This window comes from Harmonia axyridis, chromosome 1, assembly GCF_914767665.1.
Source record: "Harmonia axyridis chromosome 1, icHarAxyr1.1, whole genome shotgun sequence".
NCBI lineage: Eukaryota > Metazoa > Arthropoda > Insecta > Coleoptera > Coccinellidae > Harmonia > Harmonia axyridis.
The window spans coordinates 1,563,865-1,583,724 of NC_059501.1; the positions used below are offsets into that span (position 1 = coordinate 1,563,865).

At 34.6% G+C, this 19,860-nt stretch overlaps 1 protein-coding gene across 1 annotated transcript; it reads right to left on the minus strand.

Annotated features, from left to right (window-relative positions):
* Window positions 1–9,218: 9,218 nt before the first annotated feature.
* Window positions 9,219–19,714, minus strand: LOC123671557 (zinc finger protein 98-like). The gene is made up of 7 exons (XM_045605467.1): window positions 19,596–19,714; window positions 19,247–19,347; window positions 19,091–19,168; window positions 18,956–19,033; window positions 17,465–17,780; window positions 15,682–16,086; window positions 9,219–10,761 (listed from the first exon to the last, which is right to left on the minus strand). Exons 2-7 carry the CDS (start codon window positions 19,314–19,316, stop codon window positions 9,333–9,335), a joined length of 2,376 nt encoding a protein of 791 aa, XP_045461423.1. The 5' UTR covers window positions 19,317–19,347; window positions 19,596–19,714; the 3' UTR covers window positions 9,219–9,332.
* Between the last annotated feature and the right edge of the window lie 146 nt (window positions 19,715–19,860).

The window sequence follows — 19,860 nt, forward strand, 5'->3', positions numbered from 1 at the left end:
AAGATATGGTCACGTTAGATGGTGAGTGTGAGTTGACAGGGTTTGTTTGTTAGGAATCTGAGTAAACTCGTCAAAAATATGATATGAGGGAGGGAAAATAGATTTGAGGTTTTGACGTCAAATTTTACTTTGAACGAGGAAAGCACCAACGTCAAGACTTCAATTAATGTATGTTTCAGAAGTTTTAGCACAAATTTCAGCTGTAATAAAAAATTGTAAAATTGAAAATGTTGAGTAAGCTTTGAAAAAAACCATCATTCAAAGATTAATTCACATGGGCAGATGCTCAAATCTCAAATAATTTTTTTTCAATTAAAATAAAATTTTCATTGCATACAACTTTTGTGATAACGATCGCCCTTCTAGATTAACTGTTTGACATTATAATAGTGTACCCGAACTATGAATAATGACAAAAAAATTGAAAAACTTCACGGACAACTTTTTCAAGTACAGGGTGAATTATGAACTAAACGAATTTCATTTTGAATAATGTTTGACTCATCTCGTATATAATAATAATTTTTATTAAAAACCAGTCCAAAATTATTATCTTATGGGTAAGCAAAAATATTACGTTTAAGATGTTTTCCTACGAGTAATGTTACTTTAAAGAAATGCCATTTTTCAACTTCGACACCCTGTATCTCGATAACTAGTAATATTATTGAGTTAGAGTCATGAAATTTCTTGTTCAGAAGGTCATATTCTACAAAATACGGAAAATTATCCGGTAAATATTTTTCCATTAGGCTGCACAATTTTTGAAATTTTCATATTGAAAATAATGAGCCCAGATTCGAATCCTGCCGAAGGATATTCCTGAAAATGTTCTCAAATTGATAATATGTATTTCTTGACGTATCGAGATATTTCATGGTATTATTTCATTTATTTATAATATATCTACACCTCTTAATTACAATACACTCAATGACCACATCATAAAAAATCAAAAAATACACGGCTTGTCTTAAAGAAAGGAAATAATGCATTCATGATTAATAAAACGGAAACAATTAAACACATTAAACTATATTTAGGCTAGTCCTTTCCATTTTCCAATACCTAGTAGATGCTCGACTTTAGTGAAACTCTGTACAATTCATGAAATGCCAAATTTTGTTATCGAAACATCGAATTTCAGTTTTTTTCTGTGTTTTCAGGAAGTCACAGGCTACTCCACACAGTTGTAAATTGCGGTTTTTCCTCATTTAAAGTGCTTCTTCGATAACTCTTTAACTATTCATTTTAGGTATAGGGTTTGCTTAAGTGACACCCCTCTCTTTATACGTAGAATTGACTGGAATAATACAAAATATAAGTTTGAAAATCTTGAGTTTCGATTAATTTGAGTTATCCAACTTCATGATCTTCTGATGAACACCCTGTACATTTTTGGTCCAAACCACAAACAGTCTTCTAATAAAGGGTGTTTTTTTTAGAGCTATATAACTTTAAATTGCAATAAAACAACGATGGATTATTCGATTGACATGAATTTTATTTATCCGCAAGATAATCTTGTGGCATTACATTTTAAATATGATTTCTGGCATATGACCGCCACGGCTGGCTCGGATGTAGTCCAATCTGGACGTCCAATTTTCGATGACTTTTTCCAACATTTGTAGCCGTATATCGGCAATAACACGGCGAATGTTGTCTTCCAAATGGTCAAGGGTTTGTGGCTTATCCGCATAGACCAATGATTTTACATAGCTCCACAGAAAGTAGTCTAGCGGTGTTAATTCACAAGATCTTGGAGGCCAATTCACAGGTCCAAAACGTGAAATTAGGCGGTCACCAAACGTGTCTTTCAATAAATCGATTGTGGCACGAGCTGTGTGACATGTTGCGCCGTCTTGTTGGAACCACAGCTCCTGGACATCATGGTCGTTCAATTCAGGAATGAAAAAGTTAGTAATCATGGCTCTATACCGATCACCATTGACTGTAATGTTCTGGCCATCATCGTTTTTGAAGAAGTACGGACCAATGATTCCACCAGCCCATAAAGCGCACCAAACAGGCAGTTTTTCTGGATTTAACGGTGTTTCGACATACACTTGAGCAAATGCGGCAGTTTTGTTTGTTGACGTAGCCATTCAACCAGAAGTGCGCTTCATCGCTAAACAAAATAAAATGGACGTAGTGCGCGATACGTATTCCGCACAGAACCATTATTTTCGAAATAAAATTGCACTATTTGCAAGCGTTGTTCAGACGTGAGTCTATTCATGATGAATTGCCAAACCAAACTGAGAATAAATCACTTGACAACTGCTAAATCGGTCGCCATCTTGAACAGTAATGCCAATTTAAAGTTATATACCTCAAAAAAACACCCGATATTACGTTTTTGCAGAATCGAAGATGAAAAATTTTTTTTCGAAAAAAACTTCTACACAGATATATTCGAAAAAAGGTGAATCCTCGTCGCCACCATTTTTTTTTTCATAAGAATCCTATTAACTCTTGGACCGTCGAGTTTATAACCATAGTAAGGCTTTTTTCTGAAATTGTCATCAAAAAAAATAACTAATGATGCAATAATATACTGGGTGTGCCATTTTAAATAAGGGAGTTGTAGAGATCTGAAAATATTTTAGAGAGAAAGATCATTGTCTCAAACACGAATATGCAAATCTTCAGTACAAATTATAATTTGTTTTCCTTAAACGTCCAATAGGCCATCGCGGTAAATCACCCTGTATATACATTCGATGAAGGATTTGTATATCCTTTTCACAGAAGAGTAAGAAAGAAAATTTATGGTTTTGCAAACTCAAAAGTCTCGTTTATACACTTGTATCATGATTTAGTTTGGCAAGTCGTTCTCAACCAATTTTTATGGGGCAACCTCTCTCAGGGGATTGCATCCCGAGACCTCTGATGAAAACATCAGTATGGCGATATACACCTTTCACCTCCATATCGGAGCAAGGCCACCATGAGTCCATTTTGAAATTCCTCAACAATTTATCCGATTATTCTAAAAATGTTGGAACAGAAAATAATAAACAAAAGTGTTAAATTTACTGTGTTTCATCTATATCAAAGTGACAAAACCGCAATAATTTAATATTTCAAAAGTGATCACAACACAACGCAATGGAAATAAAGTACAGATTTCCATCCAACACTCATACATATGTAGCCAATACGAGATCGATGGAAATTCCAGGTAACAGTTCAAAAAATTCACCGAAATCACCGGACCAAGTTCGAAGATTTACATAAAGCCCCAACTGGACGATTTCACGCGTCACTTCACAAATCGCTGATATTCGGATGGCTACAGATAATGCCAATCAAATGCGATGTCATAAACCTTGAATAATGCAACTATCCATTTGTGGAAAGATCCGCATGTTCCGTTTGAAAATTATTCAGTTCAACATTTCAACGGTATTCGAAAATTGCAGAAGATTTGATAGATTTTTCCCCGCACGTTTAGTATGGGAAATGGCTTTCCGTGAATTTGACTGAATTTTTGATATGTTGTAGTTCTTGATGAACTGATCAGAAAAGTCCTTAGCCACAAATCTCAAAAATGGACAGTTTTCGAGATATGGAGCTTTGAAAATGGATTTTTTGCAATTTTCGGGGTTTTTGCTCATCAATCGGGGAGCTCTCATTTCTGGTTTCGATGGAATTTGGATGTTCGGCGGCCAGAACCCGACTGAGAAATGATCTTCCTTGGTTATATTAGGCACCGCCATCGATAATTTTTTATACACTACTCCACATTGGCTATGAAATGAGATACAAAATCCAAGATCTTCCATACATCTTTTCATGCCACAAGATGACGCCAGAATAATTCACATGACCGAGAAACGACATATTGTGAGATTTTTTTTAAAAGAGACCATAATAACTGAATCCACATATATCTGATGTCCAATAATATCAAATATGTTAGCCGAAATGTTCATAACCAGGCATCGCGAGCTGTAATGGGGGAAAATGGGAAAATCATAATCATATATCCTCAAGGATAACAATTGTGATCACTATTGATGTCATTTACATATGATATGTGATTTGTTTCTCACAAATCTCGATAATCTGACAATGGGGTGCCAAGACATTTTCCTCAGAATGTCTCGAAATTGATGATAGCATCTCACAGACAAACGAATCCGTGAAAATGTCTGCAGTTTTGATACAATATAGTACTATCCTGGTAGAATATAGAAGTCCAAGTGTTGGAAGCTTACTATGAATGGAACTTCCGATATTAACCCACGAATTCTTGAAAATAATTTTTTTTTTTCTATGAACTTTTTGAACTTCACACATACGAATGAATACTATCTAATAATATGATCGTTGGCAAAATGAATGAGTAGATCAATCAAAAACAATTTAATAATGAGAGTAACATTCATAATAATAATAACAATAATAGTTAATAATAATAATCTTATTATTATTATTATTATTATTATTATTATTAGAACTCTTTATTGCATAAAAGGTTGTACTAAAGTTTGTTAAAAAAGTGCAAAAGGCGAGCATATCGCATAGCGATATCTTCCTGCCAACCTTTACAGAAAATTTTCGAGATTTGTGAGAAACAAATCACATATCATATGTAAATGACATCAATAGTGATCACAATTGTTATCCCTGAGGATATATGATTATGATTTTCCCATTTTCCCCCATTACAGCTCGCGATGCCTGGTTTTGAACATTTCGGCTAACATATTTGATATTATAGGACATCAGATATATGAGAATTCAGTTATTATGGTCTCTCTTAAAAAAATCTCACAATATGTCGTTTCTCGGTTATGTGAATTATTCTGGCGTCATCTTGTGGCATGAAAAGATGTATGGAAGATCTTGGATTTTGTATCTCATTTCATAGCCAATGTGGAGTAGTGTATAAAAAATTATCGATGGCGGTGCCTAATATAACCAAGGAAGATCATTTCTCAGTCGGGTTCTGGCCGCCGAACATCCAAATTCCATCAAAACCAGAAATAAGAGCTCCCCGATTGATGAGCAAAAACCCCGAAAATTGCAAAAAACCCATTTTCAAAGTTCCATATCTCGAAAACTGTCCATTTTTGAGATTTGTGGCTAAGGATTTTTCTGATCAGTTCATCAAGAATTACAACATATCAAAAATTCAGTCAAATTCACGGAAAGCCATTTCCCATACTAAACGTGCGGGGTCCTTTGCATGAATATTCCTCAAAAACATGATCAGAAACGTAAAATTCAAAAAAGGCTGTCATTATAAGCAACATTGGTCACTTGAAAGCAGTGGTGTAACTAGAATTGACACATGGGGGCGTTTACCTCTACTTTGAAAAAGCAAAATGTTTCAATTTTGTATGAAATTTTTTACTTTTGAATTGTTACTTTCATTTTTTTCATTTCTTCTGTTTATATTTGTATATAAGCAGTCTCTTCAGGGTTGATAACAAAGGTGAAATTATCGGTTTCGCGGACGATACCATGGTGCTTTTCATGATGTTACAATATTTTCTATATTGATTCAACCGTTTTCTAATCTGACAATATATTTAATGTGATTAATGAGCTTATTATTGTTATTATTTTGTTCGAGTGTGCCTAAGAATCTTTAGGTCTATTTAATCTTTAATAAACGAACATAAGCATCTAGTTATTAAAATGGACTAGTGAACAAAAATACTATGTTGAAATTTTCTCATTTCAAAAGTCAATAAATACTAGTGCATTCGCCATTTTGTATCTATTTATAATTCAGATTATACATCCTAGTGACATTTGTATTGCATCTTGGCAGTTGGTGTGACTTACGAAAATTAACAGATTACGGAATTTCAGTTTGAATCCTACATCGAATTTTAAAATAATTTATAATTACGCATGAAACTCGTCAATTATGTCTGACGAAATCGATTTAACTCCAACAGAATTTAGAGAAATTGCGGATATAATATCGCGAATCATTTCACTAAATCCAAATTATATTATATTGACAATTTGACGTGTGTTGAATTTCGATAGCATTGGAAGTCATAGCTAGACAACCACGAAACGAAAAATATAACTGAAAACAATGCTGTAATGAGTTCATTACAGCACTGTTTTTAGAACTGTAATGAACTCCTTACGATACTGAAATAGAGAAAACATATCTAACATCGTTACCAGAATGTGGTTTTTCCAAGTTTAAAAATGAAATTAACACCAACAATTTGTTATCAAAATATTCTCATGCTTCGAATTTTTAATTTAGTTTGGATTTAAAAAAAAATTACGGAATTAGATTGGTATTGCTAAATAGAAAAAGAAAACTCTTCTTCGGTAAGATTCATATATTCAATTGAAAAGTTCGAATGAAACTTTCCGAAAGGAGAAATCTGTAGATTGTGTATACACAGATATACAGCCATAACATGGACTTTTCCGTGTGTGAGAAACCCCTATTGGGTAAACACAATTTACTGGTTCATTTTCCAATATTTGACAAATCGACAATGATAATGAAATGCGGATACAAATCCAAGAATATTGCAGGATGATTTACTCGCACTATGTATCAATAAAAAGTTGTTAGTGAGATTTAGAAAGATTTTTCAGGTGATTCAATTCATACAGAATAAATACTACGAGAATATCACGCTACAGTTTATCAATACAAGGTGTTTTAGAATGAAGTGCTGATCCTAAGAGAAGTGAATCTTTAGGGAATTTCAAAAAGAAAATTATCCATGAACAATATACAGGGTGGCCACTTTTTCAATGGGATTGTATTGGTAACTTTTAAACCATAAGAGTTAGAAGGTCGGTCAAATGGAGAAAAAGTTGCATTCATAGGAGCATATATCTATATTCTAAGACATTTGCGGTAGGCATCTTCAGAGATCTTCGGTCGAAGATTTTCGACACCGAATTTCTCCGAACTCCGAATTCAAAATAACCTCCAATAGGATTGACCGCCATTTAACATTTAATAATAATGGCACATAAACGAAAGACGGGATTTTGGGAAGTTAATATACTGAACCACAGGAGGAATCAATTTAACTGTGGGCACATATAATGAAAGTAAATTTCCGAGGCACCCCTTGACGTCTGACTAAAATTCGAATTTATATCGAGGGAGGGCAAGATTTAATCTTCACGTTGATATAACATGAGCGTGGGAAATGTTTGGAAATGAATTTTTTTTCAAATCATTGATATGTTCGATACTGCGTTTTTCATTCAACTGGAAAGTTCACATATCTAAGAACTCAGCAAACTGGGTATGATTGGATTTACCTTTATCCACACGAGAAGTGGATATACAGAGTCCTGTTATAGTGCGTTATGCTTTCATGACTGCGGAATAAGGCATCTTAGAAAATTATTTTCTAACATATAGGGTGTTATTCAAAAATGGGAGGTACAGATCTAATTCTGAGAAAACTCCAAAAAGTTGAGGGAACACTTGTTCGGCAAAAGTCCTCTTTCGATTGCCAGAAGCAAAAAGTTTTAAACTGAAAAATTTGCCTAGTCATCATCCCTGAATGATCTACCTGTCATATACAGATTGTCCGTTATGAATGTCCTAATATGAAAAACTTAACATTGTTATTTCTCAATTTTTTCGAAGGCGACACCCTGTATACAATTAGTTCTTTGGAAATTTCATACAGAGTAAGGGTAAGACACACGTTGACGTTTATTTATTTTTACTTTGTGATTGTACAATGAAAGACATTGTACTGGTTATCCCAACTTCGATGCTCACACGATTTTTTTTTAAATAATTCGATGTCAGGAAGTAGATCATAAATATCTTGATTTGTTCTGAATTTACAGGGCGTTTCTGAAGAATGACTATTTCAAATATTTCGCTATATCTTGGTTTCTGTATATTTTATGTTTTATATAATACTCCGGATCATAGATAAAGCGAAATATTTGAGTAAAGTAATCTCTTATCTGCTTTCTGACATCTAATTATTTCTAAGAAAGTGATCGGGGGTCTTTGAAGATTTTTTCTCTGTGTCTTATACTTCTTGAGATGCTCTTAGTGAGTTCGGATACCCTGTACAATGTTTTTCTTTGTATGCAACTTTTTGACAACTTTAGTAATAACGGTATTCCTTCATTCACCCAGTTGCAGGAACTTTTATCAAAATTTAATGCCGCAACAAAATTTTAATCCTCCATTTAACGGTGCTGATAGCCAATAGGAGAAGTCTAACGGTGGATTAATTAATTTTAATGATGACATTAAATTTTAATGATCCTCCCTGCAACTGGGTATTAATAAATTAATCAAATTGAAGTAGAGTTCAAACTATTGGACAAACTGTAATATAACTATCAATAAGCACAAATAGATATAATACGCGTTCCATTTTCTAACTAATAATATATGTATTTAATAAATGCATGTTCTTGATGTGAATTGATTTGCGTGAATTTAGTTACTATCCAAAATATTCTTATAGTATAAAAAATTTTGAGAGCCTAAGCCGGAAAAGTAACTTTTCCTACAACTGCTATGGAAAGTAGCGTATTCTTCATAGCTTACTCAATTTCAAAACTATTTATTGCTCATACTGTGGGAAATATTATTTCTCACGGCACTTTGCCCACACCTCGCTTGGTAGACCAATGAAATTGGGCTTTTGAGTCGTTTCTATGGAAACGCAATAAATTAGCACATACTGTCAACGAAGGCAATTTTGATTTGAATCAAGTCCATTACTTGAATTATTGAAATTTGTGCAGTTGTAGGAAAAGTATAGTGTGCAACATGTGGAGAAAGTCCTTTTTTCGCTCGTGTGTTTGCGGTACTTGCCTTTCAGGCTCGTGCTACAAACTTCCACACTCGCGAGAAAAGTTGGACTTTCCCCACTTGTTGCACAATAATTCCGGGACCGAAAATTCGTTGTAAAGCGACGGTTCAGAATACTGGATTAGCGTATTTTGTGTTTGGCCACTCAGAGAAAGTAGACATTCTTGAACAATTCCAGAAGAATTAATTTATCGTATTTTGTGTTTTGAATTCACTCCGAGAAAGTAGACATTCTTGAACAATTCCAGTAGAATAAATTTAGCTTATTTTGAGTTTTTGAATTTGAATAAAGTTAGATAACATTTTTTAGTCCAAGTAATGAATATCTTCGATGAATAAAAGAGACTAGAGAAAACTTTTGATTATTTATTATTTTTAATTATCTTCACAATGCAATCGTCTTAGAGCAAGTTATGTCAGTTTATGTCATCAAGTACTTAAATTTAATTTGCGAATAGAAAGAAAGGGTGGAAGAAAAAGCACATAGGAATTCAGAAATTCTTACTGTGTGTTCTTTCAGTGGAGTTCAAATGTTCACATGTCGTTTTTCAATATGTTTCCTCAATTGGTTTTTGTAAAATGAGAAATAATCACAAAAATCACAGTTATACTTATTTGTTTTCAAATGTTTGCCGTTTATATGACTTTCGAGATCTTCCTTTCGGTTAGTAGAATAGTCACACAATTGACATTTGTGCATTTTCTCTCCTAAATGTACTGAAGAAACATGCTTTTGGAGAAATGATTTTAGGTTTGCAGAATAATCACAAAATTCGCACTTGTAGTTTTTCTCTCCTGAATGTATTGATGAAATATGTTTTTTGAGAGTTCCTTTTTCGTTTGTTGAATAGTCACACAATTGACACTTGTAGTTTTTCTCTCCTGAATGTATTGATGAAATATGTTTCTTGAGAGTTCCTTTTTCGTTTGTTGAATAGTCACACAATTGACACTTGTTGTTTTTTTCTTTTAAATGTACTGATGAAATATGTCTTTTGAGATTTCCTTTTTCGTTTGTTGAATAGTCACACAATTGACACTTGTAGTTTTTTTCTCCTAAATGTATTGATGAAATATGTCTTTTGAGATCCCCTTTTCGGTTTGTTAAATAGTCACACAAATGACACTTGCAGTTTTTTTCTCCTAAATGTACTGATGAGATATGTCTTTTGAGAGTTCCTTTTTCGTTTGCAGAATAGTCACACAGTTGACACTTGTAGTTCTTCTCTCCTAAATGTACTGAAGAAACATGTTTTTTGAGATTACTTCTTTGAAAAAAAATATGGCTACAGATGCCACAAGTGTAACCTTCCTCATTCTTATAACTCTTTCTGATGTGCATTTCACAAAATGCACTTTTTTCACATATGTCACACTCTGATGTTTTCCTTATACAATTGTTTTTCAAATGATATCGAATTTCATCTAATTCAGCTGACATGAATTCACAAGAAAAGAAACAAGAGAACATCAGTTTTTTTCTATGAATGTTAAGGTGACTTCTTAAATGTCCTTCTCTTATCGTTACAAACGTGCATTGTTGACATTTATACTCTACAAATTTCATTTTTGAACCATTAGCAAATTCTGCTTCGATTACATTCTTTTTAGCCCTATCGTCATAGATTTCTAAAGTATCCAATAGTGTTTTTTTCTCTGCCGAATTCAGATGACTCTTATACATATGATTATTCAAACAACCAGTTTGATTGAAACCTTTCTGACAAAGTCTGCAACTGAACGAAAAGGTTCTTCCATGAATTCTTTTATGTTTTTTCAAGTCAGATTTATTATTAGTAGAATATTGACATTCCTCACATTTGAATTTTTTCTCACATTCAGTATTGTGAATCATTTCGTGTCCCTTTAAATGACTTCTCTTGTTCGTAGAATATTTGCAGTGTTGACATTGGAATTTTTTCTTTTCTGTCTCATCAGCTAAGTCAGTGTTCATTCTGAAAATAGAAAGAAAAATTGAATTACATAGAGTCTAATGATTCTCATTCAAACTACAGTAACGACAATACGTGGAGCGGGACTTTACCATATAACTTAAGAATACGATTGACTGAGATGCATAGAAAACCTGGTATGTCTACTTATACCTGTAAAACTTTCAGACAAAACGGGAGATTTTTCAGATTTATACCTACTTGATTTCTAGGGATCGCTGTCTTTTTCAGATGGCGTATACATCGTTTACATTTGACATTTCTCTCAATTCTCGACTCTCGTGAACCAAGGGCGTAGATCTTCTTTTTCTTGGGGGGGGATAACCGAAAAAAAAATTTTTTGACGACAACTTTTATACTCATATCTGTAATGTTAGAAAAACAAGTTTGATAACGAAGTTTGAACCAAATTACTCGAAATAAATTTTTTTATTACTAATTCGGTTGTTCTTACCTTATACTGGGTGTTCTCAAATTAGAGTTACGAAGGAAAATGAGAAATTACTTGGATAATTTTGAGAGAAAAAGTCTCATGAATACGAGTCCACAAACGCTTTGCTTTCAATATACAGGTTGTTTCTAGTGTGTCGTACTTTTTGTGATGGTGTTTTTTATTTAAAGATGCTTATATCAGTTTATCAAATATATATTAATCTTCACTACAGATTGGGTTGATAAATAGCAAAACTTATAATTAATTCATTCATTATCGCGTACAGGCTCTAAAGCCTCTGCGATTAATGCTTATGATAAAATAAACTACATTATTATTATTATTATTATTATTAGATCTTACTAGCTGGATCTTTATAATTATTTGGATATTCCTGAGGATTACTAGAGATTTTTTCTCGAAATCGATAGCAGATACGACAAAACTATAACAAACCAAAAAGTGTAGAAGTGGACCAGAGATTTTTTCCACATTTTTCTAAACTAAGCCATTCATAAAATATAATTTTGGAAACAGGCATCATTTCAGAAGAAATATCACCCTGTAGATTTGCATTCAAAAATAGCATATCACATGGTGAAAACTTTAAACTGGCCAATTCAAATTAAATATCTTGTGAAGGGAAGGTTATACGAGAAAAAACTTGAACTTTAACACATGTATCTCAAAACAAAATGTTTGGGGACTCATGTTATAGGACTTTTTTCTTAAAATGATCCGAAAATCTGTCATTTTCATTTGTATCTCCAATTTAGGAGCAACGTGTAATTACCCCCAGTATCCCCCTATTTCTACGCTCTTGTAATTTTTTGCGAATGTTCGCAGTGTATAAAATCAGTATTTCCTTTTCAAACGGCACCTGGCAGATAGCGGGAATTCGAAAAAGTTTGAAGAGCGCCACCTTACGGAACTCTGGTTAAGCTGAACACCAAAGCAACAGGTGGGTCTCTCAAAAAATCTGAAATAAAATCGAATCAGTAAACACATAGAAGGTATTCTATGCATCTTACTATTGACTGAACTAAGATGCATAGAATACCTGGTGTGTTTACTGATTCGATTTTGTTTCAGACTTTTTGAGAGACCCACCTGTTGCTTTGGTGGTCTGCTTCACCAGAGTGCTGTTAGGTGGCGCTCTTTAAAATTTTTCGAATTCCCGCATCTGCCTGGTGCCGTTTAAAAAGGAAATACTGATTTTAGACACTGGAAACATTCACAATAAATTACAATTCAGTTCATATCGAATTTTTACTCAAATGAATGGAATATAATGACAGACCATAGAATATAAAATATTATTGTTCTATACTCAAAGTTCACGACAAGAGCGTAAAAATAGGGGGATACTGGGGGTAATTACACGTTGCTCCTAAATTGGAGATACAAATGAAAATGACATATTTCCGGATCATTTCAAGAAAAAAAGTCCTGTAACATGAGTCCTCAAACATTTTGTTTTGAGATACATGTGTTGAAGTTCAAGTTATTTTCTCGTATAACCTTCCCTTCACAAGATATTTAATATGAATTGGCCATAAATATTCCAGTTTAAAATTTTCACTATGTGATATGCTAATTTTGAATGCAAATCCACAGGGTGATATATTTTCTGGAAGGATGCCTGCTTCCTTCCTCCAAAACTATATTTTGGTGAATGGCTGTTAGTTTAGAAAAATGTAGAATAAAACTCTGGTCCAGTACTACACTTTTTGGTTTGTCGTATCTGCTATCGATTTCTAGAAAAATCTCTAGTAATCCTCAGGAAAATCCAAATTATTATAAAGATCCTGCTAGTAAGCTCTAATGAATGCATTAACTATAAATTTTGGTAGTTATTTACCTAATCTGTAGCGAAGATTAATAAATATTTGATAAACTGTACGACATACTAGAAGCAACCTGTATATTGAAAGCAAAGCGTTTGTGGGCTCATATTCATGAAACATTTTTTTCTCAAAATTATCCAAGTAATTTCTCATTTTCCTTCGTAACTCTTATTTGAGAACAAGGTAAGAACAACCGAATTAGTAACAACAAAAATTATTTCGAGTAATTTGGTTCAAACTTCATTATCAAACTTCTTTTTCTTACATTACAGATATGAATAAAAGTTGTCGTCAAAAATTTTTTTTTCGATTATCTCTCCCCAAGAAAAAAAAGATCTACGCCCTTGGTTCACGAGTGTCGAGAATTGAGAGAAATGTCAAATGTAAACGATGTATGCGCCATCTGAAAAGCCCGCGATCCCTCGAAATCAAGTAGTTAGGTATAAATCCGAAAATTTTTTACTGGTATAAGTAGACACACCAGGTATTCTATGCATCTTAGACTGAACTCAACTGACACCTTGTCAAAATTAAAATTATTTGGCCTGATCTTTCTTCTTTCTTTGGGTCCTAACCTGGGCAACAGAGCCCCCTGCTGTGGGCCAGAGAAGGAGCTGGGCTCAGCAATTATGCGAATCCAGGTTCTTGACTAACTGTACTGTAGTATGTATCAGTATGAAAAACCTGTATATTTTCATACTTGAGACGGCAAGGCCAGTACAACCAAACACCATCTCAAAATATAAATATATTTACTATATTTACCCTTGTCGATCATGTTGTGTTTATCAACTCGCAAGGTTGTTGTGAATATACAATATAAATACTAAATATCATGTCGTTAGATACATAAAGAAGTAATAATGATCTTATTCAGTAGTAGTCTGTAATTCATTCTTCGATGCTTACATTCTTGAATTACCTACATCATGTGAGATATCATCTGTGATCAGCTCAGTGTGGCGTAAGAAATAAATACCCTTTGATGAATCTGCAGAGTATTAATTGACCATTCCTTCTACTGTATAACGATTGACCGAACCTACCCCAGCTGGGTCAATACCTCCTAGAAAACAGTAGTCTAGGAGGTATTGGCTGGGTACATCACAGTACTGTGGGATGGAGCTGATGAGTCTAGGATGAATCTATATCTGAAGAGAATATTAACAATAGAAAACAAACATCTAGATATTCACAAGCGCAGAGCAGTGGAAAAGGAAAATACACATGCGGACAAGTGTGTACAAAGGTTGTTATGCAAGCTGACAAACTCTTCTAAATTCTACAAACCTCAGTAACTACAGGTTCAATTTACTAACTCACAGTTTGATCTGACAAGCATCATAATCAATAAGGTCCCAAAAGGGCTTCGCGAATATTAATTGATAATTTGAAGTTAATCCGGGTCAGACCCTCATTTAATAAAGTTGTATTAGGTTTCAGTCTATCACAATCAAAGAAAAGATGAAACAAATTAAAACTCTCTCCACAATCACATGGTGGAGAGTCAGCTATTCCCAGTTCGAAAAGGTGAGGGGGTGAAGAACAGTGGCCTGAGCGCAATCTGCAGAGGATTGATATGAACCTTCTGGGTCTATCGATACTACGAAACCGGTGATATGTGATCAACCATCTGAGCGTAGCCTTCACCCTTAGCCTGACTGATCTGTCTAAAGTCCTTGAATCAAAGCGTTTTCAATACCTTCCTATAAGAGGGCCACAATTGATTAGGTCCTGCCTGTATCATCTGGGGGCAGGGGATCAGTCTGCCCTCATTTGCAAGTTTGTCAGCTATATCATTACCGCGAATATGTGAGTGACTCTATGGCTTCTAAGGCCCCTATTCTTTGCCTCCCAAAATTTATCTAACATATCCACCACAATAATATCCAAATTCGAGTCGAATTTCTTAGCTTTGATATATTCTAGAGCACTCATGGAATCTGTGACATGTGAGATATTCTCCATGATTATCAAATCCACAGCCACACTGATAGCATAAATTTCCGCCAAGAAAATTACTAGTGATCAGGCAACCTTACAGATACCTCAACAGGAGGGTCAAAGGAATATACGCCTTAGCCCACTGAGGGCCGCTGAGTGGATACCGAAGCATCGGTAAAGATACAAACATATCCCGGAAATCTGGATCGATCAAATTCGTCAATTCGCGAGTTTCTCCGCAAAGAACGCACTTCTTATGTCCCAAGTGAATCAATGTTTCATATTAACTCAAAATATATTGAAAAAAAAAATCTAAATATATCAGACATTCAGAAAACAAACTTCAAGCGACGTGAAACAACCAATGACACTAGGAGAGCAAAAGTTGCCAAACCTTGGATTTCAGCAGGTAGACACAGATAATAATAAATATTCGACAATTATGAAAAATATCGGATTCCAAATATTCAAATTTGCATATTCAATCGGGAATCACTCAACTAAAAATATTTCATTCAATATAATATACATTCACAACGATATAGTAAAATTGTGGATTTGAAAATATATCACAATCCGACAACGTAATCTAACCATGTTGGGGACATGTAAAAATTGCGTATACTCCCTCTATCTATGTTTATTACTCTATGGTTAATACCTATACTTTTCATTCTTGACTTATCGCATTCTACTCACTTATTATTCTCCTTTTCTTTTTCACACCTCTTCTCATGTCTCTTGAGATATTCCTCATCTCCAGTGGCCAGTGGACAAAACTTGCAATAATAAATCTTCTCCGGAAGCTTCTTAAAATTTTCAGGATTCCATTTGCACAAAGCCAAGTGATTCTTCAACTTCGTTAGATCCTTGTAACAATAGTTGCAGTGAGGACAACACTCTGGATTTTGTAACATTTGTTCTTCCTTAGGCTCGAAGTATTTCCTCACGTCTATTCCTAGGTTTTGAGCGAAGCTATGACCGTAGTATACAAGGAGTTCTTGACCGGGCTGTATATCCCTGCAGGTCCTGTAGTACAGGTTACTTCTGTATTGGAAGGCGACCACGTTCTGTTCTTCGAAATGGCGAGCACAGTTTATGAATCTAGAGGTTAATAAAAGAAAATAACACAAAGATTTATTTATTTCCTCATACATATTTCAAGAATATAACGATTCTGATTTTTCAAAAAAAAATGAAAAAAGTGCACAAAATAATTTTGAATGATCATAAAGTGAAGTTGATCGAGATAGCAGACATTGTGAATATATCATCTCATCGTGTAAATCATATTATTCAGGAATATTTGTACATGAGAAAGCTGTGTGCAAAATGGGTGCTGCGCGAGCTCACAATTGATCAAAAGCAACAATGTGTTAATGATTCTGAGCATTGTTTGAAGCGGTTTAAGTGCAATAAACCTGAATTTTTGCGTCGATATGTGACAATGGATGAAACATAACTTCATCATTTCACTCCGAAGTCCAATTGTCAGTCTGCTGAGTGAACTGCACACGATGAACCGAATCCAAAGCGAGGAAAAACACAACAGTCAGCTGGCAAGGTTATGGCATCAGTATTCTGGGATGCGCAAGGTATAATATTCATTGATTACCTCCAAAAGGGCCAGATCATCAAAAGCGATTATTATATAGCGTTATTGGATCGTTTAAAGGATGAAATCGTTAAAAAACGGCTCCATTTGAAGAAAAACAAGGTGCTGTTTCATCAAGACAATGCGCCGTGTCACTAATCAATGAAAACAATGACAAAATTGCATGAAATGGGCTTCGAATTGCTTCTGCATCCACCGTATTCGCCAGATCTGGCCCCCAGCGAATTTTTCCTGTTCTCAGACCTCAAAGAAATGCTCGCTGGAAAGAAATTTAGCGCCAATGACGAAGTTATCGCCGAATTTTGAAGCGAAAAACAAATCGTACTACAAAAATGGTATCGAAAAGTTGGAAGATCGCAATAATCGCTGTATAGCCCTCGAAGGCAACTATGTTGAATAATAAAATCGAATTCTGCCAAAAAAATGTGTTTTACTATGGTAGACCGTGGACTTTTCAATTGGCCTGTTAAATCAATAAGAATAAAAATTGACTATCGCGTCTTTGAAATAATGAAAAACAGGGAAGAACTAACGACACCATTAGAATCTCTATATTGGATAATGGCTACAAACCGAATTTCGTGAAATTATATTCAGAAAAAAATTAGTTATAGATACAGAAAAAAAAGAAAATCTCGATTTTTAGTTCTTACGATATATCTCGGAAACCATTGAAGAAATTATGGATTTGTTAACACCAACACACTAATCCCTAAATAACTCAACTTTTTTGTTATTCAAGTATTTCTAACAGTTTTCGATATCCCTGTAGTGCCGCTCTAAATAGTTCTAACCCTTTATATATGCAATAGGACCTAGAAGAAAATCAAAATGCTTCTTATCAAAAAACATCCATACAACACAGACCTCATCCAATTGGAGAATTTCTCATCAGCAGCATCTACCAGTCTGCCATCGCTCAGCTTCCAGCTGTACCCGGCTGTGCTTTCCACCTTCGTTATTTTACCCTCATACGGTCCCATCTTCATCCCTTTCTTTAAGGGTGTCTTGGCAAAAACTCCGAAACCGTGAATTGGAGAAGGATGAACAACCAGAGTATTTTTCGGTACCGTAAGCTTGGCCCTACTCTCCGTTCCCATTGGAACTTCTTCGTCTCGTAAGTAACACAACTGGCCGCATTTGGCGCAGTTGTCCACGAATACTTCGTCGCAAAAGTCGCAATCTGTAGAGATTAGGTTATGTAAGGTTAGGATAGTGTCTTGGAACATAGAATATCAGGAAGGATCGGAGAACTTCAAATAAAAATCACACAGAATTTTATTTAAGAGATACACAATCACTCAGTAAGAGATAACTCATTTATAACACATCTTTAATATTAACTTTATTTTAACGCTTATGTTACAGAGAGGATTATTCAAGACTTTTTTAGTGGTGCACTAATGCACAGATGACCGTTCTTCGTCAAAGTCACCATGCTCCGCTATGTAGGTAGAAGGTATATATGGCAGGGACCGGAACCACCAAGTGGCATACTGACATGTTTCTGTGCGGAATACGTATCGCGCACTACGTCCATTTTATTTTGTTTAGCGATGAGACGCACTTCTGGTTGAATGGCTACGTCAACAGACAAAACTGCCGCATTTGGAGTGAAGCTAATCCTCAAGTGTATGTCGAAACACCGTTACATCCAGAAAAACTGATTGTTTGGTGCGCTTTATGGGCTGGTGGAATCATTGGTCCGTACTTCTTCAAACACGATGATGGCCAGAACGTTACAGTCAATGGTGATCGGTATAGAGCCCTGATTACTAACCTCTTCATTCCTGAATTGAACAACCATGATGTCCAGGAGCTGTGGTTCCAACAAGACGGCGCAACATGTCACACAGCTCGTGCCACAATCGATTTATTGAAAGACACGTTTGGTGGCCGCCTAATTTCCGTTTTGGATCTGTGAATTGGCCTCCAAGATCTTGTGATTTAACACCGCTAGACTACTTTCTGTGGGGCTATGTAAAGTCATTGGTCTATGCGGATAAGCCACAAACCCTTGACCATTTGGAAGACAACATTCGCCGTGTCGATATACGGTCACAAATATTGGAAAAAGTCATCGAAAATTGGACGTCCAGATTGGACTACATCCAAGCCAGCCGTGGCGGTCATATGCCAGAAATCATATTTTAAATGAAATGCCACAAGATTATCTTGCGGATAAATAAAATTCATGTCAATCGAATAATCCATCGTTGTTTTATTGCAATTTAAAGTTCTATTAGCTCCCACCTTAATGAACACTATGGTCCAAGCTGTTATTCTATGTTCTGAGTTTGTGTATTAATTTTAAAAATTGATTCGAAACCATAAGAGACCAATGATCAAAATACTCACAGACATATCGATCATCCTTCGGCTCTTCAATCTCTTCGTAATTTTTCTCGCCTACTTGCCTTCTAGGATTTCGACGGACTGAAAAATTGTTTGAATTAAAAGTGCACTAGGTATTGAAAAATAGCTACATGTTACCTTCTGAATTTTCTACAATAGCTTTTTTCAATTTGAATTCGACGTCTTTGTCGTTTTTCGTGGTAGCAGCGGATTTAACTGTAATCAAAGATATTGTTTAAAAAGAAATACGTATGCGAAAATTAAGTGATAATGAAATTCGAACTGTAATTTTACCATTTTGAGAATTAATTTTTTTCCTCAGAGGTGGCTTGATCAAGTGCTTAGGTATGAATCCGTCCTCCATTTACGATATAGTCACTTCAATTTGTCCCAATCTGAAAAATCATTAGTACCTAGATATTATTTCGGAAAAAGTATTGTATTATGTATATTTTTGCCAATCGTAGGATACTACCGCGCAAATACCAATACAGATTTTTGTTCAACTATATTGCACAGCGAATTCGCAAAAGAAAATGGCAGAATTATCGCGTAGCCTCTTATATTATTTCGAAATTTCGTTGATATTAGTTTACGAAGAGTTCAACAATTCAAAGAAATTGTGTAACAGAAAGTTACTTACATGAAATTGGAAGAATTCGAAGTTCTCTCGTTCTTATCACATTAATTGGATATAATAAATAGCTTATAAATATTACTCCAATTCAAACATGTCCCCATTTCAAATCTGTGATTTTATCATAGACATTGAATTGATATAAATCATAAAACATTGATTTGACAAAACAGGAAATCACATTCCCTCTATGATCAATCTCTCTGTGGTTTTCTCACAATAACCTTATTTGATTTTGCATAGAATAACTAGTGCCAACCACAGAATAATG